The 20,175-nt window shown below is 41.2% G+C and overlaps 1 protein-coding gene across 1 annotated transcript in view; it reads left to right on the plus strand.

The window, feature by feature from the left end:
* Window positions 1–20,175, plus strand: part of AFF3 (AF4/FMR2 family member 3) — a 320,892-nt gene that overhangs the window by 187,519 nt on the left and 113,198 nt on the right. Inside the window, exons 5-7 of the mRNA XM_031056148.1 lie at window positions 1,937–2,023; window positions 7,435–7,471; window positions 13,195–13,246. Of these exons, the coding sequence (XP_030912008.1) occupies window positions 1,937–2,023; window positions 7,435–7,471; window positions 13,195–13,246 (176 nt within the window). The remainder of the gene's footprint in view (window positions 1–1,936; window positions 2,024–7,434; window positions 7,472–13,194; window positions 13,247–20,175) is intronic.

Below are 20,175 nucleotides of genomic sequence, written 5' to 3' on the forward strand. Positions count from 1 at the left end.
AGGGAAAAACACTTTGATTGGGAACAGGGTTTTAGCAGTGGAAACACCTCTAGTCTATGTATGCAACATCACATTTCTCACAAAATAAATAGTCCTCGGAGGGAGAAGTAAGAAAAGCAGGTGTGAAAGTGGTACTTTTTTTTAGATAACAGACTTAGGGTTAAATATCCACATTAAGAATCTCCTTTTTGTCAATTTATAGTCATACACCTTTACTGTTGGAATATTCCTTAATACATAATTCCTTAATCTTTTGCGAATAGTAGCACATGTGCCAGATACTTGAGGCAAACAGCAATCTGATTGCCTATGTTTTTTGCTACCTGAGTTTTAAGAAGTTACTGTATATTAAAAATTGCTATATACTGTTATTGCTGGCACTTATCAGATAAGGAAGTCATAAGATGAATGATCTGCCTCAAAGAAGTGAAAAGCAAAGCAATTCTGATACTGAAACTGCAAACCAGATGATGCTCTGATTAGAGGCATGCACATAGATTACAGAAGTATAATAAATCATGCAACTTTTTAGCCTCAAATAAAATAAAAGAATGCAATTTTTATTAGGAAATAAACTGTTTATCAAGAATGCTTTAAAGGTGACGTTTATTGCTAATAAACTGTGTTGAAAGGGCTGGTCCTTTCATTGGCAGAAAAGCCAGAGACTTTCCACTATGTAAAAAATGCAGCAGCTCAGTCCATGCCGGGTCAGGAAGCAGTTCTGTCAGCACTAATGAGGAATGGGCAAGAGACTCACGCACACTTTTTTTCAAACAAGAACATTTCTCTTTAAAAAGGAATGAGTCATGGAAATATAACTCCAGTATTATTTTGGGAGGCTGTGGATCTCAGCATGGCTCCTTGGAATATCACTGAGAAACAATTCCACAGTCAGTTAATGGTTGCAAAACCCAGCAAAGCATCTGCCAGGCGGACTCTTGATAGCATCAGCAATCCCCCTGCTTAAGGCAGGATCTTATTGGCTCTTCGGTTCTCCAACATACAAGCCAACCTTCAGGGTTGTCATGCTTGGCACTATTTCTCAATTAATTCACTTAAGTTACTGTGTACCAAATACTGTGGCTGTTGGTGCTGAACATGTCAAAGAAACGTGTCTATCCCTTAAGATCCTGCACTAGAGAGGAACAAACTTCTTGCCTGAAGTGTTTCATTTATCTCTCCCCAAAAGCTGCCTTGCTTTGGAGACCAACTCATTCAGACTTGAATCATAACAGTATTGAGCAGGTGCCTACTTGCTACCTGAAGCTGTGTAAAGGATGACTACATAAAAGTCAGGACAAGCTACATCTGTCTCTTAGGTATGAAAAAGTGTCCCTCAAAAAAAAACAGGGAGGAGAAAAAACGTGGAGTACTGCACCTCTCATGTGGGGCTTGCCGCATGTCTGTGTCCTGCAAGGCATAAACACGTTGGAGTTAGGAACTTACTCAACTCCTTCACAATGATAAGGGCAATTTTAGGAATTAACTGTTAGCAAGTGGTAAGCATTTACCATTCTGACCTTGCCTGTGAAATCTGTTATGTGCTTAGTCCACAGTGTGTACCCCATTACCTGGTCATGAACTGAAATTTCTATTCCTGTCTACAAAAAAAATGGACTTGTGTTCATCTCACCAGCCTGAATACATTCTGTGATTAAAATGTATTTGCAGATTGTCATAAAAACCAAACTTTTTGCACTTAAGATGAATTATCTATTCAGGAAAATGAAACAGTGCTTAGGAACTGCTCTCAAGAATCTGTAAAAATCATTGTAGCTCATGTTTTGTCTAGATTATAAGAAAACTGGGCATTTCATAGAAGCTGCAGTTACTTAAATATTCCACTGCCTAGGTACTCTTGCTACTGATATGCTATCATTGTCTCCTTTTCTACTGACTTGTTAAATGCAGTTTGTTGAACAATATTGTTTTTCAGGAGATGACCCATTCATGGCCTCCGCCACTGTCAGCAATTCACACACCAGGAAAGGCAGAACAAAGCAAGTTTCCCTTCCCAAACAAGGTAAGGCATTCAGCATCATGTAGAAACATTCCTCCTGCACCTCACAATGTGGCCTACACAAGCTCTAAGTGACTGAGGTCTCTGGGCTGAGGTTGATGCCCTGGTGATGATCTTCTGCATGTGTGTGAGTGCCAGTATTCCCTGTTTTTTCCCTTCTTACATCCTCAGCAGGGCTACATAGCCTGCATCTCTTGGCAGCAGAATTGAAGGTGGTGTGGGGGTCACAGGTGCCTCATGGCAAGGCAAAGCCATAGGTGTCTCTGGTGGGATGTCCAGATGCAGTGGCTTTTGCTGAGGCTCCTGACTGATGCCTTAGGGCACAGACAGCAGTGGAAAGTCAGGGAGCTCCTCCTTGCATCCATTGCTGCTGCATCATTTGGCTTCACCAGCTGAGATTTTGGTTGAAACCTTGGAGGTCTGAGGAGGCTTTCACTTGTACTCTGGCCTGTAGTTGGGCCTGAGGATTGGCCATACATCTTCTGCCACCAGCCTGGCTTCAGAGGGGCAGCTTTCCTAGAGAGGCAGTCAGCCCAGTGCTGTGATATCCAGAGGGCCAGAGAAGCATTTGCTACAGAAGCATTTGATCCCCCAAGAGACCAAAGCCACTAGTCCTGCTGATGCTCCCTTAAAACCAGGCCCACTATTGGATATGTATCCATGGAAGGATGCAGTGCAGCATGGCAAAGCTCATCAGCACAAGCTTGGGGAAATCACATTATTTATACATGGTAAGTCAGGAGGGAATGAAATCAGCTATCTTGTGCAAGAGCCAATAAATTTCACATTGTATCACCATATACTGTGTAGATGTCACAAGCATATTTCATGCAGCATTCAAGCTTGAAAGATGGTATTGATGCTACTTATAGTTTTTCTCCTGTTAAAGCAAGCTTGTTTGGCAACTTTTAAGTCAATTCTGCAAAATTTAGTTCAGGGAATAATTATAACTACAAAGCCAAGAAAACTTCATTTGCCTACAGTAAAACAGCTTTTCTGTGGATGAGAGTGTCACAATTTTGAAGCATCAGGGGTGTAAACCAAGACATCTCTGGCATGTTATGAAAGAAAAAGGAAATAACTCACTATTTGCTTGTTGAAGGCAGATAAATGACTGAAGATGGTCGGTGAGGTAGAGGCTTGTTAAGTTAGAGTAAGTCCTGTAGGAGAGAGGTGGATCAGCAGCTTACAGGCAGGTGAAGTGCCTGATAGGGATGACAAAGTGAGGTGATGCTTGCAGTGCTGCATTTCCTGCCACAATTATCCCCACATGATGTGTTTGTGTGGCACATGTGCAGATGTGCACGGGCACTTGTCAGTGGGTCAGTGTGGCCATTGTGAATCCCCTTCCTCACTACTAAATGTATTGTGATAAATATAGGAATAGGAGAACCACAGAGCAGAGAGCAAAGATACATGAATAATGGTTGATATTGACTTTCTCATCTTCTCTCTGCCTGTTCATCCATCTCTCTGGGAAATTTTCTCTCATTTTGAATTGCAGAGCCATTTCAGAGATCTGCTATTCGTTTTTAAAGGTCTTTTTCACAGTGGTTTCTTTTTCTCTTGGCAAAGTAGAATTTCCATTTTTTAAAGCTTATGATGGACAAGATTTCATCTAGTAATATATGAGGATACTTTTGTACATATAATAACATCACAACTGAATTGTGGCCTGGGTGGTCTTCATGGCCACAAATTAGAGTGCTTTGTGTGTGGTGGGAAAGAAGTACCTTAAAAAACTGACTGGAGTCCTGGAACAATCCTCTATTACTTGCCATAGATTATGAAAAATCCTGTATTACTTTCCATTACTATGACGCTTCTATGTTAAAATATTTTAAAATAATTAAAAGCTATTCTGTTGCTTAATCAGTAATCTGTACAGACTTTGGAAAGGATCTGTTTTTCAGACTCCAAAATGCAAAAAATGGTTTCCTGATTTTTCAAACGTTTTTCAAAATTGCATAAGCCAGCTATTGCTTTTCACAAAGCATGGTGTAAAATCTGTATTGGACCTCATAGGGAATGTCTCCAAAGCTCTTGGAAAGCTTTCCTACAGTCTCCATGGCTATTGGAAAGCTTTCCCACAGGTAAACTACATAGCTGTCCCTATTTTTTAAAACCTGAGGGCAACACCAAACTTTTGTGGATCGCACGTTATTCAAATAAATGGGTCTGTCAGTTAAGTAGTGACCAAGGCCAATAAAGAGACTGAAAGGCTAAAATCAGGGCAACAGCTTCATCTCTTTGTTCCAAGTCATGCACAGTAACATGATTTCCTTTTCAGTCTTAAGGGCAGTGTTGAGACATCAGTTCAATCCATTTGCAAAGACTCTTTCAGCAAGAGAAGCAAGTAGGCTGCATCCACTTTTAACAGAAGACAGTTCCCAAAAATAAAAATACTCATCATTTTGGGAATGGGAAATAGAGAAGGCTCCTGCCCTGTTACAAGGATGCAAATGATAACTGCTTTTCTGTCTGTAAAAACTGAGTGTCAGCATCATTAGTTCGCATTCATGCCACGCTGCTTTTAACCTGCAATTCAAGTAATTAGTGATCTGACAGCTTGAAACTTGAAATTTATTAATTAGGCTATTAAAGTTGCAAAGGCCACAGCAACTATGGCTAGAGTGGTTTTGAAACCAGTCTAGTTAAAAAAAAAAACCTAAATATCTGAGATTTATATATCACAAATATAACAGAATTCCACATTTAAAACTGCACATGTGGATGCATCAATCAGTATAACTAAATGCTCATTTGATGGAGGGGATGGATGTGCATAGGCTGTACTTCTATAGGAAATCAGGCCTCATTAGCATGGGAGGTTTGGATGGATTCTCAAGAATGGGTGGAGAGTCTTGGTCAGGTTTGACACATACAGTAGTGCCCACTAGGTTTCCAAGTACTATGCTGCTGGAGGAGCAGCACTAGAGATCCTTTATGTAATGAAGGGCAAAAAGTTCCATTTCATCCTTAACTTTGAATTTTCTTTCTCTCTGGCATTAATTTGTACTCTTGAATTTACTAGGAAGGGGCAATGACAGTCTCTTTATTTCTTGTTTTTCAAAGCTTAAAGATAATTGATTGAATGTGTGATGTGACAGGCTGTGTGTGCTTTCCCTTCTCCTACCTCTGCCACACTTTGTTATGTACAAATGATCAGACCTTTCTTGATTTTAATTTCATTTAAAGCATCTTAATAAATAAACTTTAAATGAATAATTAAATTTGTAACTAAGAGCTCACTTGATGCTTGTGTGGATGAGCTTTCATGTTCAAGCATTAACTCTATTGTGCAGGAAAAAATGCTGTTAATTCTGCTGCCTGCTTTGCTCTCTTTCTTCATTTTTAGTGTGATTTCTTGTCTTTATAGTTTGACCAGGTGTTTGATTTCTGGTTATGTATATGTGATATTATGGGATCAGCCATCATTTTGTTATTTGGGAATAATTTAGCCACTCCAAGAGAACTGGTTTCTTGTCACAAAGCTATTGGGTGATTATTCTCAGCAGATGCTAAGTTATCATAGTGATGTTGTTCTTTACAAGTGCAATTCATTTGCTTTTTCCTTTCTTGTTGATTTTAACAAGCTGGAGGAAATACACTGGACAATAATCTTCAGAAATGAAGGCTTCACCTTTTTTAAAGTTATATGCTTTTTTTCCTCCATTAATGGGAACATTCTGTATTCCTCTGTGAGGTATTTTTACTAGCCTTTGGCAGAGACAAGAACTGTACTCAGCAGTTAAAGGGGAAGGTGCATTCTTCCTGAGGTTAATGAAAAGGTAAAAGAGTCAGCAAGATCCTTGTTTAGAAGTTTCAAACACTTTTACAAATACAAACACAAATTTCCCCCAAAATTACTGTATTTCCTTGAACTTTTTCAGGTACATTAATTCTCTGTTTTGGAAACTGAGCAAGCTCTAAAAGCCTACTTTTATTGGGAGTGGGTTGGCTACAAGAATAGCATTTAAATTCAGGTGTACATACCACTACATCACCACTGCAAGCTGATCTTGACTTTTTAAGATTACATTCATTCACTAGGAAAAAACAGGCTTTAATCTCACTCCATCAGAAACATTCACAAAAAGCTGGTGCAATTTGTCAAAAGTACACAATTTCAGATTACTGAGAAATTATTTGTGGCATGTGAAACATGGTACAGATCTTTTCACGTTGCAGTAGATGGTAGAAACTCTTGGGGCTTGCCCAAAAATTTGATGTCTCACATTACAGGTATGGAAGTCAGTTGCAGATGTATACTTTGGTATTAAAATTACAAATCAAATCCATGCAGTCTGGACAGAGCAAAAGGTGCAGATCAAGGGATTCTGATCAGCTGAGACCTCAGGATGACAGAACCTGCTGTCCAGCCAGCCTCTGTTTCGAGGGCCCAAGAAGCTCTTGGGTCCCCAAGCCCCTGAGGAATTCTGCTGAGTGACTTAGCAGCACAATCTCAGCCCAAGCAAGTCAGAGCATCCTCGGCTCTCTGGGTTCCTGCAGATCCTCTCCCCATGAGTTCTGTATTTGGCTCATCCCTCTGCCTCTGTGGACCAGGATCTGGTCCAGCTGCCAGTTCCTCACCGAAAATGACCACATGTGTTTCTTTGGGTGCCTGGCCTCTCTGGGCAGCCTTAACTGCAGCTGTAACTACAGCATGGATATGAGGTGGCATTCCTATGGGTGTCTGGATTATTCAGAAGCAGAGTTACATATGGGATACTTTTTCTGCTGCCATCCATGGCAAAGTATTCTTTTTTCCCTTGATTTAATTATCTTTTTGTTATGGTTTATATTTGTATTTATAGGCTTTTAAAATACATTTTTTTATTAATGCAAACAAATTCTGTGAGTAAAACACAGTGAGGTAACATTTGCACTTGAGGGAAAAGTGGTCTGATTTATTGCATCACATTCACAGATATTGCTGTTGTCATACAAGGTTGACCTTGTAATCTCAGGGAACCAGAACTAGTCTGCATTTTCATTCTCTGATGCTATCAATGTCAACATGTGAAAAGAAAAGACCAGCTGTGCTACTACCTCAGGAATCCAATGGTCCATGAAACAATATTGGCCTTCCCTCTGTCTTCTCATCTGAACTTGTAGAAGATAATAGACGAGTTTTGGCTGATCAATACATGAATAGTGAGCAGGAAAGTCATAACAGCTGTACAAGGAATTGCACCATTAAGGGGTTGTTGTGAAATAAGTTTACAAGCCTAATAATTAATGGATTTTCCAATAAATATTGAACTTATTCTTGTAAATGAAAATTACTTTGAAACCAAATGAACAATCATCAGTGCCGTTTGTACTGTTAAGGTAATGTCCAATAATTATTGCAGCAAAAAAAAAAAGCTGAAAAAATAATACACCTTCCCTTTTTTCTGTTATTACTGTAGGAGTCACAACAGGGATCTACAGGACACAGCAATACAAGTAAGTACCAGCTCATTTTCTGGCTTCATTGGGTGGAGGGGTAGACAATGACTTAGAAAAAGAAGTGGCTGCTGAAGTAAGGGATCAGTGGAAGACTGGGACAGCACAAAGCCTCAGCAGGCAGTAGTCAGCTATGGACAAATATGGAGAACTGAACTGAAGAGTGACCATCAAAATGTCAGCTCTTTTGGTGGCCTGGGAAGAATAAAAAGTTTTCATTTCACTATGGCTATTCCATTATGTAAATGACAAAGACTGAAAGAGCAAAAGAGTGGTTTTTTTGGAAAGCCAGAAAAGAGATGACCTACTTGCACAGTCAGATCCAGACTGCCAGAAAATTGTGCAAGAAAACTTGTAATCATTTATCTTTCATACGCAGTGGTATATTTTGTGGCCATTGCACAGTAATAGGCCACATAAATCTTGCCAAACTAACACTAGATAACATTTCAAAGACCCTATGGCCATGGGTCTTTTTGGCTAGCAGTGTGGGTAGGGGAGTGATGGGTGCTTGTGTGGGTCCTGCTCAGGGCTTTCCAGTGGACTCCAGTTTACAAGTCATGGTGCAGATCAGTAGCACTTTTATTACATTTAACTGTGATAAAAAACTTAGCATCTGTATTGAACAGGAAGATTGAATTGTTCTGCAAAACAAAATATGAATCCTTTCCTTTGACACCTCTGATGGTTGTTGATGTTGTCTTGCATATTAAAAATACATGATTCTAGCCTGCTTTCCACATAAAATTATCACAACCAGAAGAATTATTTTGCTAGCTTCCTGACCTGTCAGCCAACACAAAGCCCAGTTTGCAAATTGCAGGGCTGTGACTGAAGGTGAAAAATGCCCTGAGCTTGTAGATAGGGCTTTGAAAGGGTCTGGTCACCCACTGTGTGAGGGAAAAGACATCCAGAGAGACAAGGCTGGGAGATGCAGGCTTTTAAAGTGGTGTGGCTCTTCACTGGGGAAAGGTCAGCGTGAGGAAGACAATGTTGTGAAGAAACATGCAGTGGTGTCACTTAATTGCTGGCATTGGTTTGATATTGCTGCAAGTACCAGCACTAAGGAAATAATAAAAGGCAAAGGGTATGAGGTTCTGGCAGAAAATAATGAATACAGTAATGAGACAAAGAAGCACAAAAGAACCATAATAGAGGGGTATGCAAACACAGGCAGAGGCACAAGCCTGACAAACACACCAGCTGAGCTGAGGGCTCTGCAGTGACATCAGAGGCCACAGTAGTTGGCCAGCTTTGGTTCTAGCTGAGTATTTCCTTCTTCCAACACTTGAATAAAATGTGTTGTTCTGCAGATTTAATGAAACCTGCATTCCTGTGTGTTACAAAATTGATCCTGTGACCTTACAACTTTTCCCTGCTTCTTACTCCTGTGGTCTCCGACTCCACTTCACTTCCTATTCTCCCACCCCTCCTACATCCCCATGCTCCAGTTTCTCCTCTCTTCATTCATCCTGCTCAGTAAAATCTGCAGCTGGGCAGAAGCTACACTTGGTACTGCCTAGCTGATGGCAACCAAACAGAAGAACGGGTGGACCCATGCAGAAAAATTTTCTTCATTGGTGGCAAAAGCTAGAGTCACTGTTGGGTGCCCAGACACATTTTCTAACATCACAGAGAGAGTCTGACTACCTCTGAGAGCTGCATCCATGAGAATTCCTGTTGAAGTGCTGGAATAAGATATCAGATAAAACACAGTTAGAATGAGATATAGACTTTACCAGTCATCTATGTCAAACTCAAGCGAAATTTGGGAAAAAATTATTCAGATGTGTGGTGGGTTGACCCTGACTGGACGCCATGTGCCCACCAAAGCTGCTCTATTACTCTCCTGGACACAAGAGAAAATAAAACAAAAGGATCATGGGTGGAGATAAAAACAGGGAGACAGCACTCACCAGTTACCATCATGGGCAAAACAAACTCAACTTGAGAAAATAAATTTAACTTATTACCAATCAAATCAAAGTAGGACAATGAGAAACAAAATCTTAAAACCTTAAAAAATACCTTAAAAGCACCTTCTCCTCACCCATCTCTTCATCCTGGGCTCAACTTCACTCCCAAATTCTCTACCTCCTCCCCACCAGCAGTGCAGGGGACCAAGGAACAGGAGATGCAGTCAGGAAATCAAATCACACCTTGTCTGACACTCCTTCCTCCTCAGGGAGGGGACTCCGCACACTCTTCCCTGCTCTGGTGTGTGGTCCCCCCCACATGAACTTCATGAACTTCTCATGAGCCCTTCCCACAGGTTTGCTTCTCATAAACTGCTCCAGCATGGGTCTCTCCTCCTCAGGGAGCAGTCCTTCAGGAACAGGCTGCCCCAGCATGGGTCCCACACAGGGTCACAGGTCCTGCCAGCAAACCTACTCCAGTGTGGGCTCCTCTCTCCATGGGTCCCCAGGTCCTGCCAGGAAATATTAGCAAATTACTCTGTGAGAAAGAGCTCTAATGGTCAATGTATTGTGTTATCCAAGTGCACATCTTCAGAGTCCCAGTTAGCTGTTTTTTCCCATTGCACCCTGACTTCTTTGGAGTGGCTCTTGAGCCTGTCATTTGCAATGGTTTTACTGCAGCTGCCAACATTGTCTTTCTCATGGATAGCATTTGCATTTCTGTCATCCTTCCCCCACAAGGAAGTCAAAGCATTTAAAAACTCATAATGGCTGAAATTATACAACTCCATCACAATAAATATCATTTATCCCTGTTACCCAGAAAGGGAAATTTAATCTGATTGAGTGATTCACCAAAATTCCAACTAAGAGGAGAAAACTCCTTTTCTGGCCACCCACTATTCAACAGGGGAATCCTACAAAAGTTAATTTGACATTTATTTTGAAATTTGAGCAATCTGGACACATCTTCTGCTTGTATCTAAAAAGGTTGGGTAAGAAGTTGTGTGAGAGGAGGCAGAAACTAGCAAAGACCTCCCAGTGCTGTGGCTAAGGATCTGTGGACTGACTGTTTCCACTGTGTATTTTCTGCATACATCCACTGACACACACCTGTTTCAGGAGACATGCTCAGTGCTTAGCATCTGAAATAAAATGTGCTAACAGCAATCCCATAGCAAGGTGGGTAGCCTGTTCTTTGTTAATTCCAAAAAGGCTGAGAAAAACAATGGTTCACACAAATTTGTCCATAAGAAGCAGTCAGTACTAGAGAAGATTTAGCAGTTCAGCAAATGCCAGCCTCCCTCAATGGTAGCTGCATGCATTTGACAGGTTACATTAAAAAATCAAAAGCAAATCTTAATTTGGTCACGAGTGAGTGTAAAAAAAGCCAAGTAATTGTAACAGGTAATTACCTTTTACATACCCTTACCCAAAAATATTATCTGTACCATATCTGTGACATTCACCTATGCTTAGGCTATGCACATTTGTAAAATTTCTACATTTCAGTCAAGTGAGAATGAAGTTGGTAAGAACTGATAAAGCATTAATGGCCAGATTTTCTACTCTGATAGGCTGTACTGATGCATTTCTACCATCTGTACAGGCTCTGTCCTTCCTCTCCACACAGAAGTATGTTAAGTGACAATTAGCATAAAAGCAGCTACAAATGCTTACGGTAGGGTAATCCATTAATATCCAGTTTGGCTAAATCACAGACATTCTGTTTCCTCACAGTACGTATGCTGTTTCCCTTGTTGCTGCGTTAACATACATTGCTGAAAGTAGAACTGATGTGAACTCTGCTGGCAAAGCACTCAGGAATCCATATTCCCTCTCACACTCAAACAAACCAGTGTTCATGGTAATAATTCATCACTTAGAAAAGACCCAAGTTACAAATAGGAAATCTTTGAATATATGCCAACTGTTACTGTTGGTTTCTTGTTCCAAATTACCATAATGCAGATGAGCTCCAGGGCTCCAGGCTCCGTAAGGCTGACAAACTTATATTGCAGCAACAGCTTCCTAGCCAGCGAGTTCACCATCTGGATATACTTTCTGCTGAAAGTGAAGGGTGACCTAAAGATTATGGAGTGAATGTGTTCCATCCTGTGTGGAGGCCCTGCTCATGCCTAAATTTTAGGGGGCTTTAGCTGTCCTCTTATAGTGAATGCTGAGCTTTCCTAGAGGTTCATGTAGGCAGTGGTGGTTTTGAAGTCATACAGTTTTCCCCATCCTGTTCAGTAAAGTTTAGTCACCTCAGCTGGATAGACACAAACCCTACCAGAGGGGGGGATGACATCTAAAAGCACTGTGTCAAGGTGTTTGAGATACCCAGAACTTCCACTACAAGTCAGCTACCTCCAGAAGGTCACTGTCTAGAGCATCCTTCAGCTTTCTTCTGTACAGCAGTGGAAGAACACTGATAGCAGAATCCTGCCTCTTCTGAAGGCAACAGCAAGTTTTCCAGAGGTGCCTTTACAGCTGCTGCTCTGTGGAAACTGAGGGTGAGGTCTTTGTCAGCAGCAAATGGATGATGTGTAATGTGCATGTGCATGGACTAGGTATCCAACACCCACTGAACCCAACGAGAGCACATCAGGCAGCACCAAAACAGCCTGACCAAAATAAGAATTTCTCACATTTTTTTCAGGAGGAATAGGTGGATTTTGGCTTAACACAGCTCATTATATGGTAATGGAGAAAAACACATCCATCAGTAAACCTGTCACATTCAACCTCTATGCCTCCTTGTCTGCTAGGCAACATAAACTCACATGTAGACAGCTATTAGCATCCAGCAACACACAGGAGCAGCAGCATCTGCACACTCACTAGGCCCAGGATTCAAGTTCAAGGTGATTCAAGTGGAGTAGCATACCCTCTAAATCCATGGTAGAGCAACACAGAAATCTTCCACTGGAGTGCAGCTTTCTCAGGTTACTCGGAGAACATTAATTGCAGCAAACATCAGCCTTGCTGGTTTTTGGCAGGCGGTAGAAAGGAGGGAGAAGGACTGTGCCTGGCTCAGCAGAAGCAGCACCAGCCCACCTGCCTGCAGCCTGCCTCCCACTGTCTGTGCTGTGTAACTAAGTTGTGTTGGGCAGATACATTATTTCGGACCCAGGATGGGGATCATCACAAGCTAGGACCCACATGATTTGTAAGGAAATGTGAAGAGCAATCCCTTGGGCCTCTGGTGCTTCCCAAGCTTTTGGGTACTTGGCTTCTCCTGGCATTGAATACCTAAGCCAAACATAGCAAAGAGACTTCCCCAGCCCCCACCTACAGAAGCTAAAGATCAAATCCTTAATGTGTCAAAATGAATATGAACCAAAATATACACTGGCAGAACTGTGCCCTGATCACTGACTTACTGTCCCCTGCCAGTGCTGTTTTGCTTTGTATGAAATAGTTACTGTTCCTGGAGAAGGGTTCTGGAGCAAGTGCATGTTGTATGGAGTACACTCTCAACAGCAGAGCTGTAGGGCCCTAGAGAAATCCTTTCCATTGCTCCAGGGTCTGCTCTCCCTGGTAAGGTCTGTGTTCTCTAAGCACCTCCTCTTGTGGAGTTCCTCTGCCTACATTTCTGGAGCACTTGTCAGTGACAAGAAGAGTCAAGTCAGAATTGACTCCCTGCTTGCAAATGCTCCAGCTGTGCCCCTGTGGTTGCCTCCACAGCTGTCTGTGTGTGTGGCAGGATTGGTCAGTGTTAGCAGTGAATGAAGCATTGATGTGTCACATCTGAGCAGTTTTCATACTGACCCATTTCTGATGTCATTTTCTTCTTCTCTTTTAAAGGGAAAAGTGATGTAGAGCCAAAGACCCCAGAGAAAAGCGCAACCCATACATCGTAAGTCACATTTGCGTTTAAGATTGGAGAAGGCAGCTGTGTTTTTATCAGATCTGTTGGGCAAAATAGAATTTGTTTGTTTTCATTAAGATAAAGCTCTTTCACTGATGCTTTTTGTAAAACGGCTTTTTAGATAATGACTAAACATTAATTATTCCTAGAACTTCTGCATGCTAGTAAGTCAGCAATCCTTGCAAGTGAAATGGCTCCATATCACACTGAATAGATATGAGATTATTTTTGTGGGTGGGCAAGGCTGGCCTTTAGAACCTTACTTCAACATTACCTTAATGCTGCTGGAGTTTGTCACACTTGCTAAAAAACATCATGTCACATATGCCTTTGATGTACTGATGTAATTTTAAAAGACTGCAGTCTGCAGCTTCACCTCTGAATTACTTGAAATCCAATTACAGTTATCTCTGGTCTCTCACGATTTTGTTGATGTTTTTGAATTAACGAAAGAAGTCAAGAAATAGATAGGAACAGGCACTTATAATATATCAGTGTTCACCTTCACTTTAGTGCAACAATAGAAGCTTTTACCATTTTTTACTCTAGTATACAAAAGACTGAATTATTTTGCCAACATCAACCAGTCTATGAAACAGATGGGCTGAAAGCTAAAAAAATTAAAAAATAGCATCAGTCTTCCAAACTAAGGCAAGATGAGTGAATTCTTTTAATAACTATCAGGCAGGAGCATTATGAATTTCTGCAAAATCAGTCACCTTTTTAATCCCATTTGAGAGAGAGAACTTCTTGTAGCAGTCAGTCATGTGAGTTTTAGAGTGCATCTGGCCCATAATTTATGTTTACTGATTCCTGTTATTTAAATTCAGAGCATTATATCATGTAAATCTCACAAGGTGTCACCATTTGTTACATGGCCAAAAGTAGTCGCAGAAGGAGGTACAATAACAGTGATTTATTGTGGGACGTTTTGATTTCTGCTGCAAATACGCATTAAAAATCTTCTGGAAATTAATCTGGGAAAAGATTTGACACGGTGTAAGAAATGGCTTGTCCTGCAGATTGTGTTGTGGAATGTAATTATAGTATGCAAGCACATTTAGGCAAACTTATTAAATGAATTAAGCATTAGCAACCTTATGCCTTCTGATAGCATGATTGCTGGGAACATTTAATAGAATGATTTCAATAATTATCATTTTTAAAAATAATATTGCAATAAAGACCAAAAGAAGAAGGGTTTTAATGCCATCTGGAGGTATTTTGGAGAAATGAACACATTTATTTTTCCTGATATTTAGCAATATGTAAAACACAAGCCATCCTCCACAGTGTTTTTCCTAGTTAGTATTTTATTGATGAGGAATGTTCTTTTCTTCTTTATTGGATTAAAACCCTGTAAGATTTCTGAACCACAATAGTGGTATCTCTGAACCCAAAATAAGGGTTCAGAGATACACCCCAATATGGTAATGGATTGGATTTGAGACTACATACTGGGTGATATAGTGTGTCAGAATCTGGTTAGGTGTGAAAGGTTCCTTGCCTAATAAGAGATCTTGGTACCTTCTGAAGCTGTGTTGTACTAGATACAGCATATTTCTAATGCTTTTCTTTAAATTATTACTATATTCTAAGGTTACCCCACAGCATACATTGGTTCAAAGAAAAATTTTAGAGGCAGGAACAACTTGTTACTGTTGATAAATTACTGCATTCAGGAACCAGAGGCCCCTCTAGTTAGGGAAATTCCATAGAAGTGGAGGCAAGAGAAAAAAGAGGAGATGAGAAGAAGGGAGCCAACAAGTGTTGTGTCAAAACAGAAGGAAGAAGGTGGGACTGATATAGTTAAGTTGGAAAAGGAATTGCAAACATCAAGTTTTCAGAAAGAGATAAAAAACTGGGAACTGTAGAAGAGAAAACCAGAGATCAGAAACTGAAGACAAGTAAAAGCCATTAGCAAACTAAAGATGTACATGTTACTCAACAGAGGGCTGGATCTGTGAGTGTTAGTGAAGGAAAGTACCTCACATTGATATGTAGGCACACACTGATGCCCCAGTTCTCTTTATGGTACCCTGCTGTTGGCCTTTCCTAGGTTTCTTCTCTTTTCCACCATCTTCTAGGACAGCTTTTTATCCCTGATATCTCAGGCAGTCACAAATACAGAATTCCTCTGCTCTTTTGGGGCTGCAGCAACTCGCACCTGCGCACACGATGCACAGCCAGGAGAACCTGCAGTGCATGCCTGCACATGGACCTGTGAGCCTGTGTGCCTGGGCTCTCTGCAGATGGGTGTTCTCTTCCCTGATGCACCTGGAGAAGACCATGCCTGGGCAAGAGCTCCAGCAGTGCCCAGCTGGAAGCCTCAGGGCTGTACAAGGGGCAGCAATGCTGCCAGGGGTCCCTGTGGGTAAAAAGGCTGTAGCCTCTTGCAAGGTGTCACTCCTCTCACAGTGTCAAAGGAGCCCAGCTGGCATCTCCTGGCAGGGGTGCTAAAAAGGAGCAACACTAATGTAAGAGAGAGATGGCACGTTCAGGCCTGACATGGAGAAACTGTGGATGCACCTCACCGTGAATCAGCGTTTCCCTGTGAAACAGGAACAAACAGCAACAAAAAAACCTCCCCCAAAGTCATGTTTGCCTAGAGGAAAACTACAGAAAAGATAGGGAGGATTAAATTAATGTTTTTTTCTTGAAAATGTATTTTTTATTTTCCTCAGGCATGTTACAAGCCTCACACTCTAGCCAAGCTTATATGATTCAGTGGCAGTTAATTCATCCGTGGTGCAGATATACTACCTCCATCCAAACATTATTTATGCAGCTTCAAAGGACAGGTTGATTACCCTCCTGAATCAGGCAGTGAGGCGTTTGTGAACCAAGCATTAACATGACATCTCCCCTCAAGATAACCCTCATGCCTTGCCCAATGGCTCCAGGTCCTCAAAAACAAACATAACCCTGAGACCTGGAGCCCCAGGAGCAGAGGTGCTGTCTGTAACCTCCAAGAGTACACAAACTGAGAGTGCAGAGTGCATGGTGCTCTGTTCAGAGGCTTTGGGTACAGGAATCATTTGGAGCAGCATTATGCACAGGGGCTTTTCCTGTGTGTCTAACTCCCTGGATAGACTCATTATGACATAGCTCTCCACTGATAATAATATTAAACATTTAAAAAATAATAGGCATTAGATGATGCATATTAATTGATGCAGCATCCTAATGAGGCAGATGAATAAGGGCAGTTATTGCACTGCTAAGGATAACAGAGATGGATTTAGGAGAATAAGACTGATGGAAAAGTGGGAAGGAAATCTAAGCAGAGCTGTATCATTTTGCACAATATTCCTATGGCTTTCACTGCCTTGGCATTCCCAATAATCACCTGAGCTGACACTAAAGAATTGCAATAAAAGGTGCAAACAATACAGAAGTGTTAAGCTGTCTGGAGTCTTCCCCAGTTGATTCATGTTCCTTGTAATTGAATGCTTTTAAAGCCATGAGCATTCTGTATTTGAAGGGGTTTTGTTGTCATTGTACTCAATATATATAGCTCTCTGTGGGTCATATGGTTATAGCTTTGTTGAGCATTTCCAAACTTTTAGGACTGATCAGCAATATCTAGTGATGCTTTGTTCTTTTGGTTTTGTGATCAGAGGGTCAATTTTCAAGGGTCAGAAAATTTTCACAAATTTTGTTTAAAATATCCAATTTTTATTAAAATTCTTTCCCCTCCCTGTGTTTTTACCACCAGAGTCTGGAGAGCTGCATTAAGACATGGGCATGGATGAATGAAGAGTGGTCTTTGGTTTTTGATATTTGCAGTTACACTATTTTAGTCTTTCTTTAACAGATCTGTGTGTCCTTTCAGTAAGCCTCAGATTGTTGTAATTAAAATTTTAATCTTCTGTGCAAGGCAAAGTGATTCCAACCAGTGCACGTGTTTCAGAGGATCTTACAGGGCCACAGAAACTTCTCCCTGAGCTGGGGATCTGGGATCTTCTATCTTCCCATGTGCAAAATGTGACAATAATTAAAAAATGGCACAAATATACAAAGTGCCCAGCATGACTCCTGCTCTTGGAATGACTTTCGATGTACTGTCTGTTGCAATGTTCTTCAGTACCTTTGTGTTTGTAAATGATTTCCAGTTCAGACTACCCAAGGTTAATCATGCCTGACTGTGATTCACTGCTATGCATTTACCTCGACATTTCTAGTGCACTTACTTAATGATATCAGGGCTAGCAACCAGATACCTCAGTGCTGTCTCTTTATTAACCCTCCCACAATTGTTTTCATGCTGAGCTGCTCCAGATTTTTCCCTCCCTTTTTACAAGAGAATTAACTAAGATTGAGGGAGGCTTTTATAATTTATGGCAGTTGTGCAGGTTTTGTCCTTTGCTAGTACTCTCTGAGAATCACAGCAATCACAGTGTGTGTGTGTGTGTGTGTGTGTGTGTGTGTGTGTGTGTTGGCTTGTTTGGTTTTGCCAGGCAGAAATAGATGTTGGCTCTGTTCCCTCCCTGTACTGGTCCCCAGCATCACATGCAGAATGGTTTGCTCAGGGGGATCTTCATTAACAGCACTAAAGTCAGCAGCTTCTAAGCTGCCCATTTGCAGACATTAGTGCTACAGTTTCTTGCCCATCCAACACCTGCTCATCATTCTCACCACCCTGAATCTCCTTCAGGAGGGAAACATGTTGAAGCCACATCACTGCTGTTCTTGCTTGATGTGACATGTTTGTATTGGCATGAGCATCTCATGTTGCGATGCATCTTTCTTCCTCTCTTGTCTTGCCCCCTGTATCTTCAGAGTGGCTTACAGTTATTCAGCAGCTGAAATCACCTGTTGGCTTCCCCCTTCTGCAGTGGGGAGACTGAGGCAGAGGGCTTATAAGGTGCCTGAAGAGAAGAGAGAGAGCCAGTCTCAAATACAGGCGATCAGTTTGAGCAAGTGCTGCCAGCTCACCATCCAGCCCTTAGCCCTCAGGGAGCTTGTCCTCTCACATCTGGCTGTCATGGGGTCTTGACCTCAAGTCTCTCAGGCAACAACTGCAACCTGATGGGACATTGGGAGCTGGAAGAGTAGCTTTAATCCCACCTCACTTCACTGAAAGCCTCGGTGCAAGTTATTGTAAGTTAACCTTGGGCTTTTCCCCAGCTAAAATAATTAGACCACCGTGGAGACTGTCTCATTAATATTTGTACAAAGTGTTGAAAAATGTAATGTCCTGTAAAAAAGCTGAGGATTACTCACCCAGAACAGTAAAGGAAATGGGTAGTAGTTGAAGTTTTCAAAGACAGACTTTGGTAAATGGTAAATGTCCTGAGGAATACCACATGCAGGGAGAAAAGGAGAGCAGAAGCTGCTGCCTTTCCCAGGTGCCTGCAGACAAGGTGATCAGTGGCAGCTCCTGCCCCATCACCATTCTCCTCCCATCCTCTCCCCAGAGTTTCAGTCTTGGGACAAGGGTCACACAGTTTAAATTAGAAGGATTTGGCTTTAGTCTTGCTGAAGTGGAGGGAGAGATGGCAAATAGAGAAGGGACAAAGCATGCAAACTGTGGAGGAAAAAACCCTCCAGCGGTACATCTTCAATATCCTTCTCTTTGTTTGCCAAAAGGACCATGATGGATCAAGTCAATTGAACCAGAAAATAACTAACAGATGGGCCTGGAGGACAATGGAAGGGGTGAAATCCATGCTAGTGAGGAAGCTGGTTCCAAAAAAAAGGGCTGCACACACTTTCTTGGGATATAATCCACTTTACAGCTTTCCAATTAAGATACTGGGGCAACTTTCTAATCTCTCACAGCTCAGCTTGTGGGCATTTTAAATGGCAAGGACATCTGCAGGAGACACATCAGCCAGTGATTTGGTGAAAACTCTTTTAGTAACTCCATGGGTTCTATCCAGGGCTGTCCTGGGACACATCAGTCTGCTCATGAGCCACCAATGACCCTGCTTTGCTGAGAAGCACAACTTCCAAAGGATGGTAGCCAACATGAAATAGCACCCTTTATGATAATTTTTGATTTTTTTTGTTTCTAAAAACTTTAATATGTCAATGGCTTATAATGTATATCTGTGATGTTTCTGAGAGAAGTCGTGCAGTCCATGGGAAAAAAAAAAAAAAAAGAAAACAACCCCTCACTATGATGAATGAAGGCAGTGTTTTTCAGGGTGATGGAGGTCTTTAAAACTGCAGAAGTAAAAGTCTGGTGTTTATCCATGAACTAAGTCTCTGGCAGAAGAAGAAGGCTGGTTTCATTGCGCTATTCCACCTGTTTACTTGAGCCTCAGCTTGCAGAGCTAACCCCTAACACAGCCAGAATCTCACTCTGCTCAGCCAGTCAAGCAAGGGCAGCTAAAATTTTAAAACCCCCTCCTCAGCTCTCAAATTTCCATGAAAAAGTTCCTATTTTCTGCTCTCTTCCCTGAAATATTACCCTTAGTCCATGTGCAGAGTGTTTCTCTGTGTGTTAAATATATAGACTGTTAAAAATGCTTTTCTACCATAACTTCCCACCCCCAAAAATGAAGTGATTTCACCTGTGGGATGCATCAGAGTCACTGTGGTATTGTTACAATGCTGATGTGAACCTTTCCTGCCAATTCCTAACCTTTTCTGAGCACAGATTTTTTGAGTTTACAGAGCACAATGCTGCTGATAGTTCACAAAAAAACTATTGTAAGTTGACACCAAGAAGTCTATTTTCTTCAAATGCTATAAAGACATTTTCTTGGAAGACATTTGCTCACACACATCTTGAGTGAATCTGTCTTTAAGGTCTACAAAGTTAAGGAGAAAGAATAAATTTGTATTACTGGTCATCTTTTTGCCATGTAAAAAATATAGACACACAGTAGTCAAAGTTTATACAAGCAAACATAATCTTTAAATAGCACCTAAAGTCATAAAAAGATCTCAAAAATATGATTTCCCTG

The sequence above is a fragment of the Geospiza fortis genome, unplaced genomic scaffold (assembly GCF_000277835.1).
Source record: "Geospiza fortis unplaced genomic scaffold, GeoFor_1.0 scaffold192, whole genome shotgun sequence".
NCBI lineage: Eukaryota > Metazoa > Chordata > Aves > Passeriformes > Thraupidae > Geospiza > Geospiza fortis.